Genomic DNA, 20375 nt, shown 5'->3' on the forward strand with positions numbered 1-20375 from the left:
TACAGTACTGCATCTCAGTGTTATGTTCCCTGTATCGATGCTCCGATGGTAATGGAGAAGTGGAAGGTGATGTTGAGTAGTGTGACTGGACTCGTCGTGTTGTATTAAGAGGTAGGCCGTCTACTCAACAGATATGGGGGTAGGGAGTCAAGTGACGACATCATTAATAAATGAATAGATACGATGTACAGTTGAAGTGGGAAGTTTACATAAACAAGTTTTAATGACTCCAACCTAAGTGTTTCAACCACAAATTTCTTGTTAACAAACTATAGTTTGGCAAGTCGGTTAGGACATCTACTTTTTAGCACATCTACTTCATGACATGTAATTTTTCCAATAATTGTTTACAGACAGATTATTTAATATGTAATTCACTGTATCACAATTCCAGTGGGTCAGAAGTTTACATGCACTAAGTTGACTGTGCCTTTAAACAGCTTGGAAAATTCCAGAAAATTATGTGATGGCTTTAGAAGCTTCTGATAGGCTAATTGACATCATTTGAGTCAATTGGAGGTGTACCTGTGGATGTATTTCAAGGCCTACCTTCAAACTCAGTGCCTCTTTGCTTGACATGATGAGAAAATCAAAAGAAATCAGCCAAGACCTCAGAAAAAAAATTGTAGACCTCCACAAGTCTGGTTCATCCTTGGGAGCAATTTCCAAACGCCTAAAGGTACCACGTTCATCTGTACAAACAATAGTCGGCAAGTATAAACACCATGGGACCACGCAGCCGTCATACCGCTCAGGAAGGAGATTCATTCTGTCTCCTAGAGATGAACGTACTTTGGTGCGAAAAGTGCAAATCAATCCCAGAACAACAGCAAAGGACCTTGTGAAGATGCTGGAGGAAACAGGTACAACAGTATCCATATCCACAGTAAAACGAGTCCTATATCGACATAACCTGAAAGGCCGCTAAGCAAGGAAGAAGCCACTGCTCTAAAACCGCCATAAAAAAGCCAGACTACTGTTTGCAACTGCACATGGGGACAAAGACCGTACTTTTTGGAGAAATGTCCTCTGGTCTGATTAAACAAAAATAGAACTGTTTGGTTATAATGACCATCGTTTTGTTTGGAGGAAAAAGGGAGAGGCTTGCAAGCCGAAGAACACCATCCCAACCGTGAAGCACGGGGGTGGCAGCATCATGTTGTGGGAGTGCTTTGCTGCAGGAGGGACTGGTGCACTTCACAAAATAGATGGCATCATGAGGAGGAAAATTATGTGGATAAGCAACATCTCAAGACATCAGTCAGGAAGTTAAAGCTTGGTCGCAAATGGGTCTTCCAAATGGACAATGACCCCAAGCAAACTTCCAAAGTTGTGGCAAAATGGCTTAAGGACAACAAAGTCAAGGTTTTGGAGTGGCCATCACAAAGCCCTGACCTCAATCCCATAGAAAATGTGTGGGCAGAACTGAAAAAGCATGTGCAAGCAAGGAGGCCTACAAACCTGACTCAATTACACCAGCTCTGTCAGGAGGAATGGGCCAAAATTCACCCAACTTATTGTGGGAAGCTTGTGGAAGGCTGCCCGAAACAATTTAAAGGCAATACTACCAAATACGAATTGAGTGTATGTAAACTTCTGACCCACTGGGAATGTGATGAAAGAAATAAAAGCTGAAATAAATCACTCTCTACTATTATTCTGACATTTCACATTCTTAAAATAAAGTGGTGATCCTAACTGACCTAAGACAGGGAATTTTTACTAGGATTAAATGTCAGGAATTGTGAAAACTGAGTTTAACTATATTTGGCTAAGGTGTACGTAAACTTCCCACTTCAACTGTAGTAGTTGATTTTTAAATGTTATTAAAATGTGTTCCATGATAAATAGTGTTACCGGCAGACTGTGCTGCAAGGCTGGAGCGAAACACAACGGATATTCCATTAAATGTGTTCAAAGCCTTCTGTGCGTTTCGAGTCCCTGTCATTTAAAAAAGGAAGCTGTTTTACAAATGCAGAGACATTGAATTGAGACGGTCCAGTCGGTTGTTTAAAGGGATCCGACAGTGCATCTAAAACCTGAGGTGTGGATGGGAAAAAGGCTTTCTGTGTGTGTCCATGAATCTATTACCACAGACATCTGGACACAGTGAGGATTTGTGGACACACACATACAAACACTGGGAGAAACACACCACAATCTCCCTCTCTCACAGACACCCACACATCGCAAGCACACAGCACAGCAGGATCTGTAGCGGTTTCAAAGCCTCTGTCACAGATCTTAGCTCAGTATTCCTGCAGCAACAGCGTCCCAGAAGACCCAGAGGAGAAACAGAACAGACCTGCTGGAATAAGAGGATTTCCAGGTGTGCGGACGGACGGACACACACACACACACACACACACACAATAAAGCAGTGTGTCTGAAGAGTAAACAGAGCGAAACCACCTGTGATGCCTTGAAGGTGTATTGTAAGATTCTCCCTCAGACTGCTAAGTGATTCAGCTCCCCAGACGGTGTTTGTCAAGCAGGATCTAAAGCCATGCAGATGAAATACACCCTCCATACACCCTCCATACACCCTCACTACCTTCATGAATCAAAGAACATTTGCACCAGGGCCATGAGTTGATGACGTCACCGTCATATCCTCCTCTGGAAGCTGACAGCACAGACAGAAAGACAGACAGATGGAGGGCCATAACGTGAGTTAGAAGTTTTTCCCAGGTTAGGTTCAGGGAAAACTCTGGGCCCTAGTTCCAGGTAGTAAATTGATATTATAAACTGACACCGCAACAGAGACAGTTTCTGGATGAACTGTGTTAGAACTATAGGGACGAGAGTTTTTACCTGGGCCCTGAATGATTGAACCCTTTTGGAGTAAACTTCGTTTTCTCTCTTTATTGTTGTATAATAATATACACTGGTAATGCATGTACATGTTTCTAAGGAGACATTACACACAGAGAGGCACAGACACACCCATCAACAAGATATTACCACACTCGTGACAATTGTGACAAATGGCTGACACCCAACTACGGGCATCAGAGTGACTTAGATTTCTTTTTTAAATGTGATTAATCGTATTGTCAAATACAGGTAGGAAACTCAAAACTTATCCCATTTTAGTTAGATATCATTTTCAAAAACATTTGTGATATTCTTTAGCCATTTTGTGCAAAAACACTCAGCACACATCAGTTAACACAGTGGAGAGGACAAAACATGGTATGTCCAATACTAGGCATGACAGTGATTACACACAGGGAGGAAACATGATCCTCTACAAAATGTCTACATGATAGACTATTGGCCAGATAAAGACGTGATATCCGGTTGTGAAATCCAACGGTTCAGGAAGCTTGTTCCAACAGGACAGGGATACAACAGCATTCCTTTAGGAGACACAGGTAAGTCTTGTGTGTCTGTTACGTAACGTGACGTGTTGATGGATAAAGTTGAATTTCAATGACCTGATGACAGCACAGTGGTCTTCCCATTAGGGCTTTCCTCGTCTTTGATTGGCTCAGAGCCCATATCCAAAGTGTCTCAGAGTACAAGTGCTGATCTAGGCTCAGTTTGGCCTTTTAGTTCATAATGAATAAGGTTGCATGGACAGATCCTAGATCAGCACTCCTACTCCAAGGCTTTGTGGATACGGGCCCCTGATCTTACAAGATCACATCCTGTTCCTCTACAGGGTATGGTGAAACCAAACAGAGCAGTGGTCAGGATGGTGGATCAGGCGACGTCTCTGACCCCACAAACCTTTGTCCTTTGGACCTCCAGCCCCAGTCTAGGATCTCTCTCTCTCAAAATGTCTGTTGTTTTAATGACCTCCTTTCTCATGTCCGAATCAGCGGGCCCAGTCTGAGTTCTGTCAGTGTCATGAAGACAATAGAACTATAGACAGTAGTGATACAAGCCAGCTGAAGACAATAGAGCAATAGACAGTTGTAATTCAATGTTTGATGTCATCTGTTTAACGATAAGATGATCACCGTAGTGAGAGTTAGTTTACTGTAGTTGTGTTGACACGGCGACGAGGTTAGACACACATTGTGGTATACATCAGGGGGTTTTCTGTCAATAATACCCCCAGTCATCCGGGTTTCATGTCCTTTGCTTAACGATAATGAGGAAAGACTTTCATTTCACACAGTATTAGAGAACACAACACTAAAACAACTACGAAAGGTTCAACGTCTGTGTCCGCCGTGGGAAAACACACAGGGCTTCTTAGGAAAATATATTTTCTAATACGTTTTTTAAGTGTCACTGTATCCTTAAACTTGTTTTTTTATGTTGAGTTTTACTTGAAAAACATCTATGAAGATTTAGATATACCCTGGTATTGATGACGACCAGCTACAAATCCGACGCTAACATACTGCTTCACAAATATAATGCTCACATGCTGAAGGAATGTGGCTCAGTTAGCAAAGTTAGCAAAGAGTATGATATTCTACACAGATGACATATAGCTGTGCCATTAGAGAGAGGTTTTAGAGGAGAACCAGGGAGTTAATGGGTCCATAGATTCTCCTATCTGATCTGCAGTGATGGTATGCAGTTCTAGCTAGATACAGTTTAATAAGGTTACTGGGGAGGAGAAGCGGAGCTTAAATGAAATGGAACCACAGTGAAATGGAACCTGAAAAACTGTTACTACTTATCCAGTGCATTGGATAAGTATTCAGACCCCTTGACTTGTTCCACATGTTGTTACGTTACAGCCTTATTCTAAAATGGATTAAATCAAATATTTCCCTCATCAATCAACACAACACCCCATAATGACAAAACAAAAACAGTTTTTTAGATTTTTTTGCAAATGTATTAAAAGTAAGAAATGCCTTATTTACAAAAGTATTCAGACCCTTTTCTATGAGACTTGAAATTGAGCTCAGGTGCATCCTGTTTCCAATGATCATCATTGAAATGTTTCTATAAATTGATTGGAGTCGACCTGTGGTAAATTCAATTGATTGGACATGATTTGGAAAGTAACACACCTGTCTATATAAGGTCCCACAGTTGACAGTGCATGTCAGAGCAAAAACCAAGCCATGAGGTCGAAGGAATTGTCCGTAAAGCTTCGAGACAGGATTGTGTCGAGGCACAGATCTGGGAAAGGGTACCAAAACATTTCTGCAGCATTGAAGTTCCCCAAGAACACAGTGGCCTCCATCATTCTTAAATGGAAGAAGTTTGGAACCAACAAGACTCTTCCTAGAGCTGGCCGCCCGGGCCAAACTGAGCAATCGGGGGAGAAGGGCCTTGGTCAGGGAGGTGACCAAGAACCCGATGGTCACTCAGAGAGCTCTAGAGTTCCTTTGTGGAGATTGGAGAACCTCCCAGAAGGACAACCATCTCTGCAGCACTCCACCAATCAGGCCTTTATGGTAGAGTGGCCAAACAGAAGCCACTCCTCAGTAAAAGACACATAACAGCCTGCTTGGAGTTTGCCAAAAGGCACCTAAAGACTCTCAGACCATGAGAAACAAGATTATCTGGTCTGATGAAACCAGAATTTAACTCCTTGGCCTGAATACCAAGCTTCACATCCGGAGGAAACCTGGCACAGTCCCTACGGTGAAGCATGGTCATGGCAGCATCATGCTGTGGGGATGTTTTTCAGTGGCAGGGACTGGGAGACTAGTCAGGATCGAGGGAAAGATGAATGGCGCAAAGTACAGAGAGAGATACTTGATGAAAACCTGCTCCAGAGCGCTCAGGACCTCAGACTGGGGTGAAGGTTCACCTTTCAACAGGACAACGACCCTACGGACAAAGCCAAGACGACACAGGAGTGGCCTAGCCAGAGCCAGACTAGAACCCGATCAAACGTCTCTGGAGAGATCTGAAAATAGCTGTGCAGCGACGCTCCCCATCCAACCTGACAGAGCTTGAGAGGATCTGCAGAGAAGAATAGACTCCCCAAATACAGGTGTGCCAAGCTTGTAGTGTCATACCCAGGAAGACTCAAGGCTGTAATCGCTGCCAAAGGTGTTTCAACAAAGTACTGAGTAAAGGGTCTGAATACTTATGTAAATGTGATATCCGTTTTATTTTATTTAAAAAAAACTGTTTTTGCTTTGTCATTATGGGGTATTGTGTGTAGATTGATGAGGGAAAAAAACATTTAATCAATTTTAGAATAAGGCTGTAACGTAACAAAATGTGGAACAAGTCAAGGGGTCTGAATACTTATCCAATGCACTGTATACTGCAGTTATATCTGACTGATGGTCTGGGGGACAGAGGGAGAGGAGGGGTGGGGGACAGAGGGACAGGAGGGATGGGGGACAGAGGGACAGGAGGGATGGGGGACAGAGGGACAGGAGGGATGGGGGACAGAGGGAGAGGAGGGGTGGGGGACAGAGGGACAGGAGGGATGGGGGACAGAGGGACAGGAGGGATGGGGGACAGAGGGACAGGAGGGATGGGGGACAGAGGGAGAGGAGTGGTGGGGGACAGAGGGACAGGAGGGATGGGGGACAGAGGGACAGGAGGGATGGGGGACAGAGGGACAGGAGGGATGGGGGACAGAGGGAGAGGAGGGGTGGGGGACAGAGGGACAGGAGGGATGGGGGACAGAGGGACAGGAGGGATGGGGGACAGAGGGACAGGAGGGATGGGGGACAGAGGGAGAGGAGTGGTGGGGGACAGAGGGACAGGAGGGATGGGGGACAGAGGGAGAAAAGTGTCAAGTGAAAGGGGAAAGTAGAGAAAGATCTGGCTGATGGTCTGGGGAACAGAGGGAGAAAGGAGGGGTGGGGGACAGATTAATGGAAAGATGAACAGTGAAAGAGGGGCAGAAGTGAAACCAGGTGAGGTGGTAAAGGGTGAAAATATGGGGAAAGAAAGGAAAACAATAAAAATGGAGAGAAAGAAGAAGGGGAAGAGGAACGTCAATGAGGTTATCTATACAAAAGTGGCTAGAAGAAACGGTTGAAATTAAATGGTGATAGGGAAAGGGATAAAAAGTGTGTCAGTGAATTCACACACTGTTCTAGAACTATAGCCTCACATACTATATACTGAGGTACTGTTACTGAACGAGTGGTAAGCATTGACTACAGCTACGGAAGCCATTTTGACAGTACTGTTACTGAACGAGTGGTAAGCATAGACGACAGCTACGGAAGCCATTTTGACAGTACTGTTACTGAACGAGTGGTAAGCACGACTACAGCTATGGAAGCCATTTTGACAGTACTGTTACTGAACGAGTGGTAAGCACGACTACAGCTACGGAAGCCATTTTGACAGTAACGTTACTGAACGAGTGGTAAGCATAGACGACAGCTACGGAAGCCATGTTGACAGTAACATTACTGAACGAGTGGTAAGCACGACTACAGCTACGGAAGCCATGTTGACAGTACTGTTACTGAACGAGAGGTAAGCATTGACTACAGCTACGGAAGCCATGTTGACAGTACTGTTACTGAATGAGTGGTAAGCACAACTACAGCTACGGTAGCCATTTTGACAGTAACCACACCCACATGGAAGATATACTGTATATCACCATAATAATACACAACCATTATCAAAATATAGACATTTGGTGTTCCAAGTACTGGTGTCATAACAAGTCATAACTCTAGAGATTATTTTATCTCAAAACTGGGAGGTGGTTTTCAGTGGCTTCACAGAGTAGAGGCGGTTAGCTACAGTTTGTATTGTTTAGCATTATAGCTAAAGCGCTAGTTAGCGTTAGCCAATTAGCTACAGTGTTCGTTAGCGTTTGCCCAATTAGCCAGCCGAGATAAAATCCACATTATGTGAGGTAATCCTTGGTCACAGCCTCTAGGAAGTTGGGCGCCGACATGAGGATGGTAAACGTGCCGATGATGGAGAAGATCGTGAACGCCACGAGACAAAGACGATCCACGACCGCCGCCGCAAACTTCCACTCGCTGCAGACCGCCTCTCCCTCGTCCTGCTCCCTGAACCTCTGGGCGATAAAATGAACTTCCTCCAGGATCCGCCCGATCTCCGGGATCTGGTCCACCGTCAACCTCCGGAGGATCCCCACGTCCCGGTCGGAGAGTAGCGCCTCGTTGGGGGAACATGTTCCACCTGTCCCCGTGGTCTGACTACCACCCCCAACCCCTCCACTGCAGACCCCAACCCCAGAAGAGTCACTGCTAGGCGGGCAGCAGGGGTTATCGTGAGACCCCCCAAGGATCCCATCCCTCCCATACCCATGGAGTGGTAGCCGAAGTACAGGTTCATGTTGCCGTTGGTGGTTGAGGTATTGGAGGGCTGTCCCCCAGGGATGGAGCCCATCTGGATGGAGCTGGTGCTGGCGTGGTGAGGGGAGGGTGGGAGTACTTGTAGCCTCCTGTGGTGGAGCTGGGGGTAGTATTGGTGTTGGTGGTGACGGTGGAGGGGGTGGTTGTCTTGCGTTCCTCGCCAGGCTTCTTCATGCGGAGGAACCAGGCGCACCAGTTGAGGAGGATGACTCGCATCTAGAGAGGCAGTGGAGGCAGGGGTGAGGAAAGAGAGAGAGAGTGTGAGGAGAGACGGAGAAAAAGGGAGAGAGGAGGGAAAGGTGAAGACAGAGAGAGAAAGGTGGCAGCTCCCAAAAAGGGACAGTGCACTGATATTAAACATTTTGGCAATTTTAGGGTAATAAAAGCAATAAAACACATACGTCGTGAACACATTACATTGTTGACAGAAAAAGCACCATAGATAACGCTATAAGGCACAGATGTACAAGGATATTCAGAGGTAGACCAGGTCTTCACATGTACACTGGCAGACTAGGACACAGAGAGGCTCTACAGGGCTGGAGATGCTTCATGTTTAAAACATGTCTGGCCTGTCTGAGAGAGCCAGTCATCCCCTCAGGCACTGTTTGTCTGCCAGGGCAGAAGTGACACTTCAGGAAGTGGCATACGTTACGATGACATAGGCCTAGTCAATGAGCCGTCTCTATGACTTTGAACTACAGCCACTTGGTGTTCCAATGCTCTACAGGATCGTGTGAATATTGGATGGAAGTGGACTGACACTTTAAGACCTGAGATGAGATGACATAGGCCTAGTCAATGAGCAATGAGCTGTCTAGCGAAGGCCTTGGAGTGATCTGGTACCCCAGCAACGTTTGTGTTACTCTTTCATTCTTGTGACGTGTCCTGGGGTAAGAGGTATTTCCTGTTTTCTTGTATGACAGGATTTGACTGTGTGTTGTTCTTACATTAACACTCTTCCACTTCCTCTGACAACTCCCACTTTGGGGAGGAAGTGGGGAGATTCTAAGATGAGTCTAAGGTGTTGTGGACACCATCCCCTTGTACACACTGTGGTACTACAGGATCAGAGTTGGTGAAGTCACACGGATGACAAACAAACTGAACTTTAACAGCTAAACGACTTCTACAACTCCTCTACTCGAGCACAACCAGAGTCAAGGACCACTAAGAGAATTGGAATGTATTTTTCCGTGGCAGACATAACCGGAACTACTCTACGACTCAAGGCGTCAGTTAAGAGGACATGACACAAAGAGGTTAGCAGGAAATGTCATGTAACCATGGTTACCTACCCATTTAGGCATCTTTACCCCGTGAGGGTCGTGATGGTGGAACTGTAGAACGAGAACCGTGACGACGAGAGAGAGACCCACGATCATCATGGCGAATGAAAAATACTGGCCTGCAACAACAGAAATATAGATTATAGATATCAATATTAGAAATCATTGTAGTGGGATGGAACACATAGAAATAATAGAATACTGGAAAGTACTGGGCAGAAACATAGAGATATAGATGATAGAACAGTGGAAAGTACTGGGCAGGGACATAGAGATATAGATTATAGAATACTGGAAAGTACTGGGCAGGAACATAGAGATATAGATGATAGAATACTGGAAAGAGATGGATGAGGAAAGGTAGAAAAGAGAGGTATTTTAACAGGTGATTAACAGGTTATCCCCTGCTTCAGGATAGAGAGAGAAAGAGAACGAGAGAGAGAGGAATAGAACAAGGTGAGAGAGAAAGAGGAGAGCGCGAAAGACAAAGAGGGGTAGAAATAGAGAAAAAGAAGGATAGAGAGAGAGAGAAACAGAGAGAGAGAGGGAGAGAGAGATAAAGAGAGAGAGAAACAGAGAGAGAGGGAGAGAGAGAGAGATAAAGAGAGAGAGATAGAGAGAAACAGAGAGACAGAGAGAGATAAAGAGAGAGAGAGACAGGGAGAGAGAGATAAAGAGAGAGAGAGAGAGACAGGGAGAGAGAGATAAAGAGAGAGCGATAAAGAGAGAGCGACACAGATAGGTATTTTAACAGAAGATGAGAACAGTAACCACCTGTCTGCCTGAGGTGGTAACATCCCTAACACCCTGTCAGCCCTCTGAGCTCTTCATTCTATCAACGTCTCCTCTCTTTCCTGGGAATTGATTCCTTCCATCAATCATGTACTGGCACCCTATTCCCTACATAGTGCACTACTTTTGACCAGTAGTGCACTAAATAGGGAATAGGGTGCCATTTGGGAAGCAGTCATGCTGTTCCTTCTACACCTCTCCTGTCTAGCTGATTAAAGCCTGAGGTAAATATCGGCTGCTAGAAGGGAAAACAGAACACCTTAGCTCTGTAATACGAATACCTTGTGTAGTGTGGAAACCATATTAGTTAGATGTTTGGTCATGGGGTATTACACTGGGTTTATGAGTGGCTATTCTATACTTAACTGTGTGTGGTCAACTTACCAAGAAAGCAGTGGAGGCTGCTGAGGAGATGACAGCTCATAATAATGGCTGGAGTGGAGTGTAATGGAATAGGATCCAAAACACCAGTTTGATACCGTTCCATTTACTCCATTTCAGCCATTGTTATGAGTCATCCTTCCCCCCAGCAGCCTCCACTGCAAGAAATATGGGCATAGCAACCAGATCTAAATAAGGAACACATGAGTTTGAATTGGTTTCATGATTTAGCTTGGTATCTAGTGATGATACTGAACCACCAATCAATTCACAACTTGTATGAGCGTAATCATGTAAAATACAATAGTGCTTCTACAAAACTCAATAAATCACTGATGAGTCAATAGATGATCAATACTTTACCGATGAGAGGAACAGAGTCTGACGTAGCCGGCATGATTTCTGCTACCAGCAACATGAAGACAGTCAGAGACAGCAAGACAGTGATACCTGGGGGAGAGATGGGTGGGGGTAGAGAGGGAGAGATGAGTGGGGGTAGAGAGGGAGAGATGGGTGGGGGTAGAGAGGGAGAGATGAGTGGGGGTAGAGAGGGAGAGATGGGTGGGGGTAGAGAGGGAGAGATGAGTGGAGGGAGAGATGGGTAGGGGTAGAGAGGGGGAGATAAGTGGGGGGTAGAGAGGGAGAGATGGGTGGGGGAACAGAGAGGGAGAGATGGGTGGGGGTAGAGAGGGGGAGATAAGTGGGGGTAGAGAGGGAGAGATGGGTGGGGGTAGAGAGGGAGAGATGGGTAGGGGTAGAGAGGGAGAGATGGGTAGGGGTAGAGAGGGAGAGATGGGTAGGGGTAGAGGGGAAGAGATGGGTAGGGGTAGAGAGGGAGAGATGGGTAGGGGGAGAGATGGGTAGGGGTAGAGGGAGAGGGGTGGGGGTAGAGGGAGAGGGGTGGAGTGAGAGATGGGACAGGGAGGGACAGAGAGAGAGGAGAAAATACAGCTCACCTCTACTCTCAGAGGAACAGCTTTTGATCTGTATTATAGCTTTCATGTCCTTCAACCACAAAACCTTAGAGTACTGGTTAGTATAAAGCCTTAGAGTACTGGTTAGTATAAAGCCTTATTAGAATACTGGTTGGCATAACGCCTTATTAGAATACTGGTTGGCATAACGCCTTATTAGAATACTGGTTGGCATAACGCCTTATTAGAATACTGGTTGGCATAACGCCTTATTAGAATACTGGTTGGCATAACGCCTTATTAGAATACTGGTTGGCATAAAGCCTTATTAGAGTACTGGTTGGCATTCTAGCCTTATTAGAATACTGGTTGGCATTAAGCCTTATTAGAATACTGGTTGGCATTAAGCCTTATTAGAATACTGGTTGGCATTCTAGCCTTATTAGAATACTGGTTGGCATTAAGCCTTATTAGAATACTGGTTGGCATTAAGCCTTATTCGAATACTGGTTGGCATTAAGCCTTATTAGAATACTGGTTGGCATAAAGCCTTATTAGAGTACTGGTTGGCATAAAGCCTTATTAGAGTACTGGTTGGCATAAAGCCTTATTAGAATACTGGTTGGCATTAAGCCTTAGAGTGCTGGTTGGCATTAAGCCTTACTAGAATACTGGTTGGCATTAAGCCTTATTAGAGTACTGGTTGGCATAAAGCCTTATTAGAGTGCTGGTTGGCATTAAGCCTTACTAGAATACTGGTTGGCATTATAGCCTTATTAGAATACTGGTTGGCATTATAGCCTTATTAGAATACTGGTTGGCATTAAGCCTTATTAGAATACTGGTTGGCATTAAGCCTTATTAGAATACTGGTTGGCATTAAGTCTTATTAGAGTACTGGTTGGCATTAAGCCTTATTAGAGTACTGGTTGGCATAAAGCCTTATTAGAGTACTGGTTGGCATAAAGCCTTATTAGAGTACTGGTTGGCATTAAGCCTTATTAGAGTACTGGTTGGCATAAAGCCTTATTAGAATACTGGTTTTCATAAAGCCTTATTAGAGTACTGGTTGGCATTCTAGCCTTACTAGAATACTGGTTGGCATTAAGTCTTATTAGAATACTGGTTGGCATTAAGCCTTATTAGAGTACTGGTTGGCATAAAGCCTTACTAGAATACTGGTTGGCATTATAGCCTTACTAGAATACTGGTTGGCATTAAGCCTTACTAGAATACTGGTTGGCATTATAGCCTTATTAGAATACTGGTTGGCATTAAGTCTTATTAGAGTACTGGTTGGCATTAAGCCTTATTAGAGTACTGGTTGGCATAAAGCCTTACTAGAATACTGGTTGGCATTATAGCCTTACTAGAATACTGGTTGGCATTATAGCCTTACTAGAATACTGGTTGGCATTATAGCCTTACTAGAATACTGGTTGGCATTATAGCCTTATTAGAATACTGGTTGGCATAAAGCCTTATTAGAATACTGGTTGGCATTATAGCCTTACTAGAATACTGGTTGGCATTATAGCCTTACTAGAATACTGGTTGGCATTATAGCCTTATTAGAATACTGGTTGGCATAAAGCCTTATTAGAATATTGGTTGGCATTATAGCCTTATTAGAATACTGGTTGGCATAAAGCCTTATTAGAATACTGTTTGGCATTATAGCCTTATTAGAATACTGGTTGGCATAAAGCCTTATTAGAATACTGGTTGGCATAAAGTCTTACTAGAATACTGGTTGGCATTATAGCCTTACTAGAATACTGGTTGGCATTATAGCCTTATTAGAATACTGGTTGGCATAAAGCCTTACTAGAATACTGGTTGGCATAAAGCCTTATTAGAGTACTGGTTGGCATAAAGCCTTATTAGAGTACTGGTTGGCATAAAGCCTTATTAGAATACTGGTTGGCATAACGCCTTATTAGAATACTGGTTGGCATAAAGCCTTAGTAGAGTACTGGTTGGCATTCTAGCCTTATTAGAATACTGGTTGGCATTAAGCCTTATTAGAATACTGGTTGGCATTAAGCCTTATTAGAATACTGGTTGGCATTAAGCCTTATTAGAATACTGGTTGGCATTAAGCCTTATTAGAATACTGGTTGGCATTAAGCCTTATTAGAATACTGGTTGGCATTATAGCCTTATTAGAATACTGGTTGGCATTCTAACCTTATTAGAATACTGGTTGGCATTAAGCCTTATTAGAATACTGGTTGGCATTAAGCCTTATTAGAATACTGGTTGGCATTAAGCCTTCGAGTGCTGGTTGGCATTACGCCTTACTAGAATACTGGTTGGCATTATAGCCTTATTAGAATACTGGTTGGCATTAAGTCTTATTAGAATACTGGTTGGCATTATAGCTTTACAAGAATACTGGTTGGCATAAAGCCTTATTCAAAGCATAATATCAGAATTAGCATAAAGGAAGGAAAATAAAAGGATTAGTGTACGCTGACCCACAGTGTCCTCGCAGAATGAGGTATGTGTGTGTGTGTCTCTGTGTGTGGAACCCTCCTCTCACCCAGGGAGATCTTCTCTCCAGAGTCTGCAGGCAGCAGGAAGACCAGCAGGGCCAGGCCAGAGATGAGGACACAGGGGATGAGGAGGTTGAGGCCGTAGTACAGTGTCCTCCTCCTCATGGTGACAGTAAAGGTGACGTCAGGGTAGGGCTCCTTACAGCAGTCATAATACAGTTCGTTACGCTTCACTGGGACACCTGGGAGGAGGGGCAGGTTAGATGGACATAACATTAACAACTCCATCAGATTTGAGACGAACCCCCGATTTCCAGGAGAAATGTAAATGGTTCAATCACTCTGATGGGCTTTAATCATTGTAGGACATCTAGCAGAGCACTGATTGGTTAGTGAGTTTGAGGATTTCAGACTCATCACCTCAAAGTAAGTATTATTATTTTAACTGATTAAAACCTAGCAACAGAAAAACATTTGTGTGTGTGTGTGTGTGTCCATACATGTGTGTGTGTGTGTGTGTGTGTCTGTGTATAGGACCGTAACCAAGGGTACTATCGCTAAACTCTAAACAGAGCCCCAGGATTGCACCTTGTCTGGCAGAGGAACCAGGGCTGTGTCTGGAGCTGAGCCTGCTAGCTGCCTGGCCGTGCCCCAATCTAGTGAGCCCTTCCTGGGCCAGCTGTCACCTCATACCCCCATGGTTACATACAGCCAGCTGCGTACTCTGTGTGTGTGTGTGTGTGTGTGTGTGTGTGTGTGTGTGTGTGTGTGTGTGTGTGTGTGTGTGTGTGTGTGTGTGTGTGTGTGTGTGTGTGTGTGTGTGTGTGAGAGAGAGAGAGAGAGAGTGTGAAAGAAAACATCAGGCTGGCATTCCCCAGTGGTGGGGAAAAACACCCAGTTATCATACTTGAGTAAAAGTGAAGTCCCCTTAATAGAAAATGACTCAAGTAAAAGTCACCCAGTAAAATAATGTAAATATCTGGTTTTAAATATACTTAAGTGTCAAAAGTAAAAGCCATAAATGATTTAGAATTCATTATATTAAGCAAACCAGACTGCACCATTTTCTAGTATTTTAATTTACGGATAGCCAGGGGCACACTCCAACAATCAGACCTCATTTACATAATTAACAAACGAAGCATATGTTTAGTGAGTCCACCAGATCAGAGGCTGTAGAGATGACCAGGGATGTTCTCTTGATAAGTGTGTGAATTGGACCATTTTCCTGTCCTGCTAAGCATTCAAAATGTAATGAGTACTTTTGGATGTCAAGGAAAATGTATGGAGTAAAAAGTACATTATTTTCTTTAGGAATGTAGTGAAGTAAAAGTAAAAGCTGTCAAAAATATAAATAGTAAAGTAAAGTACAGATACCCAAAAAAACTACTAAAGTAGTACATTCAAGTATTTTTACTGAAGTACTTTATGCCACTGGCATTCCAACACTATTGAGGCATCTATCTGAGACCAGAGGCACGTTGCCACCATCCATCCAATGATAGATGACATGGAATGGGAACAGCGTAGTTCAGGGAGGAGAATAGACCTGTAATACCACCTGGCTCGGTCACACTCAGAGCTGGACATTGATTGGCTGTCTAGCCCAGGGGACCAGGAAGTGAAACAGAATAATTCAGGCAGCAGGATAAGAGGCGTAACACCGGGCTCAATAAGTGGCTGTCTGGCCCAGGGGACCAGGAAGTGAAACAGAATAATTCAGGCAGCAGGATAAGAGGCGTAACACCGGGCTCAATAAGTGGCTGTCTGGCCCAGGGGACCAGGAAGTGAAACAGAATAATTCAGGCAGCAGGATAAGAGGCGTAACACCGGGCTCAATAAGTGGCTGTCTGGCCCAGGGGCTAGAACACTCAGGATCAGAGAGGCATGGGACGCAGACACCTAAAACAGGGCTGCATTCTGTCAGAGATCTACTGTAAGCACAGAATGTGTAATGCACATTGTATGAAATGTGCACTATAAATAAAGATTGATTCGATTTGAGTGTTGACCACCGTACCACTGACTCTACTGTAAAAAAGTGAACCTCATTTCCTCCAGAGAGTTCCAGGGAGACACTCCTTCAGTCTCTTACCCACGAGATCCCACTCTCCGTTGGGGATGTATGAGGAGATGTCTACGTCCAGTATCTGGAGATCCAGCAGCCAGCCGTTGTATGTCCACGAGCCAAACTTCAGATCACACTTCTGGACGTCGAAGGGGAACCAGCGAACATCGATATAGCAGGTACTCTTCAGGATACCTGGGGGAGGGAAGGAGGAGAGGAGGATGAGGAGAAGGAGGAGTGGGCAGTCTTGTCATATTCACATTTTGCCATCGTTGATTTCTGTCCATGATTTTCTATTGCTGAGTATACATTCAAGTTAATGCACTTCAAATCAAACTTTATTTGTCGCATGCGTCGAATACAACAGGTGTAGACCTTACAGTTAAATGCTTACTTACAAGCCCTTAACCAACAATGCAGTTCAATAAATAGTTAAGAAAATATTGACCAAATAAAGTTAAAAAAACAATAAAAAGTAACACAATAAAATAACAATAATGAGGCTATATACAAGGGTCAGTGTGTTGGGGTAAATGTTAGTAGAGGTTAAGTGATCCTCCTCAAAGCATAAGTGTCGACCAGTAACCCCAGGAACCTGGTAACCCACCTGGTGGAATGTACTGGCAGGATCCAGAGGAGTTGACCAGGACGTTGGTGTGGAAGGTAGCATCAAACCTCTCGTCTGCACTGGAGGAGAGAAGTGAAGAGACACAGATTAATGATCTGATAGATGTTGTATGGAGGGTAACTAAGTCTGTTGTCATGGAGATAGAAAGAAAGAGAGAGAAGAGTGAGAAGAGAGAGAAGAGAGATAGAGAAAAAAGAGAGGAGAGAGAGGAGAGAGAGAGATAGAGAGGAGAGAGAGAAGAGAGAGAGATAGAGAGGAGAGAGAGAAGAGAGAGAGATAGAGAAAAAAGAGAGGAGAGAGAGAAGAGAGAGAAAGAAGAGAGAGAGAGGAGAGAGAGAAGAGAGAGATAGAGAGATAGAGAAGAGAGAGACAGAGAGAGATAGAAGAGAGAGAGAAAGAAGAGAGGACAGAGAAGAGAGAAAGATGGAAGGAGAGAGAGAGAGAAAGATGGAAGGAGAGAGAGAAACAGAGAGAGGAGGAGAGAGATATATATCTTAGAGGGCTCAGTACTGAGCTAGACAGACAGTGTGTATATTATTGATCCGGTCCTCCTTCATAAAGGGTTTCATCAGAGGTGGCTCAGCGTGTGGTGGGACTGGCATCAGAAACACTACCATCAAACTGTGATCCATCAGAAATACATCAGAACAAACACCATATATCACAGATATTACAGCCTAGACTAACCCCCCACATCCCTGTTCACCCCCCCGCATCCCTCCTCACCCCCCCCTGCATCCCTGCTCATCCCATCCTTACTCCCCAGATATATATTAAAACATTTTTGGGGGAAAAGAGTGATTGATTGGATAAAATTGGCTTTTGACCTTCACTGGTAAATATTGCTTCTACAGATCAGATCCTACCTTAAGTGCCTAGAGGGTAGGATTGAGAGATTGTTTCCCATTATGAGAGCCAATGAGTAATAAATGAAAGTGCTCATCTTCCCGAAAAAGATGACAATTCTCCTGATTCATGCAGATGTCCATTAGTCTGTTTAGAAATGATGAGTGGTTACGTGACTGATGCCACAAGAACAGGAAGTGGATTGGAAACAACCTACATTATTGGCTGACGCGTAACAAGCCCTTGCGCTAAATGCAGGCAAAAAAATGACTGTAACCAAACCCAAAAGAACACATCAGGATTTACATAATTTAATGTTGATTTTTCGCTGCATGTCCCTGTCATAATCGGATATGATAATTGTTCCATTTGTTCAGAGGAAGCTGCAGGCATGGTTGTTAGGATTCGTCCAAACATCGCCAATCTCCCATATGGCACCATATTCCCTAAAGAGTGCACTACTTTTGACCCATGGGCCCTGGTGAAAAGTAGTACACTGAACAGGAAATAGAGGGTCGTTTAGAACACTCTGATAATCACCCGGTCCATTGTCCAAGAACAAAGGTTTCTAAAGTAGCAGCGGTGTAGAGGCCTGCTGAATACAAATGACTAATGCTGGTTAGGAAGTTATAAATCATTTTTATTTATTTTTTGTTTTCTTGTTCTTCAAACCATCCATCCACACTGTTGTAGGCTTGTACCTTGTACAGTGTTTCTCTGTTTTAATCAACATTTAGTAATTTAATGAATTGATTCATGTTTTTTTAAACTACATAATCCAACTAGAGCATGTAGGTGTATGACTATGAATCAATAATCATATTAAACAAGACATATGATTCACATTAATATGACAGAAGTTGTTTCACAAAGGTCAACAAGGTGCGTGGGGGTAATGGTGTAACACACCTCAAAAAGGAAGTAAGCTCAAATTAAACATAATGTTTATCCTTTTTATACATGAGTATTTGTGTGTCACACGTCATAAGGAAAGCATTGTATTGGGTTTCAGACAGACAAAAGGGAATACATGTACAGAATACAAACACTTTATTCCTTCAATATCACAGCTTTCTCCTTCAGGTAGAAGCTCCTATTCTACTCTCTACACTGCTTATAGAAATGTCCTCTCAAAACACTGTGTAGACAATGTGTGTGTGTGTGTGTGTGTGTGTGTGTGTGTGTGTGTGTGTGTGTGTGTGTGTGTGTGTGTGTGTGTGTGTGTGTGTGTGTGTGTGTGTGTGTGTGTGTGTGTGTGTGTGTGTGTGTGTTGTTTCATCCTGTGAAAACACTACAGATAGAAACACAATGACTGGTTTTCAGAATCTAGGTCTCAGAGAACTCTCAGGAGGGAAAGGGATATATTCTCAGATTGATGTCTTGTGTCACGACAGAGAGTCCGATAGGTTCATATGACGGGTACACTGAAGTCACCATGGTATTGTATATGAAGACAGCAGGCTTACAGCTCTACATTACTCAGGGAAGTCACCATTGCAAGTTGAGAGCAGAAATGGAAATATCTTAGCTACTTCCCTCAGGGATGTTTTATTTATGTCATACGTCTCACCTTCTCACTCTCTTGTATGTGAGGAAAGGATCAGGTAGAACGATTACAGGGAAAGATATAGATCATCTGCAGGAACTGACTTTTCCTACATATCTAACTTCCTGTTCCTCTTCCTGTTTGTGTTCCTTCCTTCTTTCATTCTTTTTCCTTCTTTCCCATCTGTAAATCTTCAGCTCCCGCCATCTATTCTTTGTCCAGGACTATAATGTTAGTGATCGCTGATCCTGACCATCACCTGCTTAACGTTCCGTATCATCCTATTAGATGCACACACACACACACACACACACACACACACACACACACACACACACACACACACACACACACACACACACACACACGCTCACACAAACACACCACTCAAACACATGCTCACACACCCCCACACGCCACCTCATAAAGAACACCTCCATCACCTTAAACAACGTAGCACAGACAACATATGACACCAATCAACTTCAACACCATGTTATCTTGTTGTCCGTACTCCATTACAAGTAGGGAGTGAGTCAGTGAGTCAGTGAGTCAGTGAGTCAGTGAGTGAGTCAGTGAGTGAGTGAGGGGGTTATCAATGCATTGACATCATCATCTTCTCTCTTGTTATAATGCCTCTTTCATCCACTGACAATTAAAATTACCAGCAGAAATTACACTCCGAGTTCGGAACGGCTTTTAACGTCAACTGTAATGACGCTGTTAAAATGTGCTCCTGGGTCGGAGTGAGGCATGGAGACAAATGGTTCTGTAGTGGGTGTTTTTAGTACATGGTTCTCCCCGTTGTGTACTGGGCTTTTATTGGTTCAAATAGAAAGGCCAGACATTCTGTGTTGTTTCTTCTCCTTCAGAGTCATAACCCTGATCCATTGGAATGAGTTACTTTTTGTCCGTCACATACTGTACAAACTATTCTGGAGTAATACTACAATACGGGAATACGGCACGGTTGGAACATTTCTAAAGCTGTGACAACAACCCTCTTAATAACTTCCTGGCTACATAAAAATGTGACATATCTCATTTCAAAGCAAGTGTAGCCCATCTGAAAATATGTTCCTGAATTTTAATTGTGAGTCACGCCTTCTCTTCTCTTAAACGTAATTGGAGTTTTCATCTGCAGCTCGTCCCATAATGGTTGGAGCACCATCTTCTCCC

At 43.8% G+C, this 20375-nt stretch overlaps 1 protein-coding gene across 1 annotated transcript in view; it reads right to left on the minus strand.

The window, feature by feature from the left end:
- Positions 1–6588: 6588 nt before the first annotated feature.
- LOC106610459 (neuronal acetylcholine receptor subunit alpha-7) overlaps positions 6589–20375 on the minus strand; it is a 71871-nt gene continuing 58084 nt past the window's right edge. Inside the window, 8 exon segments of the mRNA XM_045714189.1 lie at positions 6589–8035; positions 8125–8298; positions 8301–8450; positions 9533–9642; positions 11060–11146; positions 14156–14350; positions 16204–16371; positions 16784–16863. Of these exon segments, the coding sequence (XP_045570145.1) occupies positions 7757–8035; positions 8125–8298; positions 8301–8450; positions 9533–9642; positions 11060–11146; positions 14156–14350; positions 16204–16371; positions 16784–16863 (1243 nt within the window). The 3' untranslated portion in view covers positions 6589–7756.

Source organism: Salmo salar, unplaced genomic scaffold (assembly GCF_905237065.1).
Source record: "Salmo salar unplaced genomic scaffold, Ssal_v3.1, whole genome shotgun sequence".
Classification (NCBI taxonomy): Eukaryota; Metazoa; Chordata; class Actinopteri; order Salmoniformes; family Salmonidae; genus Salmo; species Salmo salar.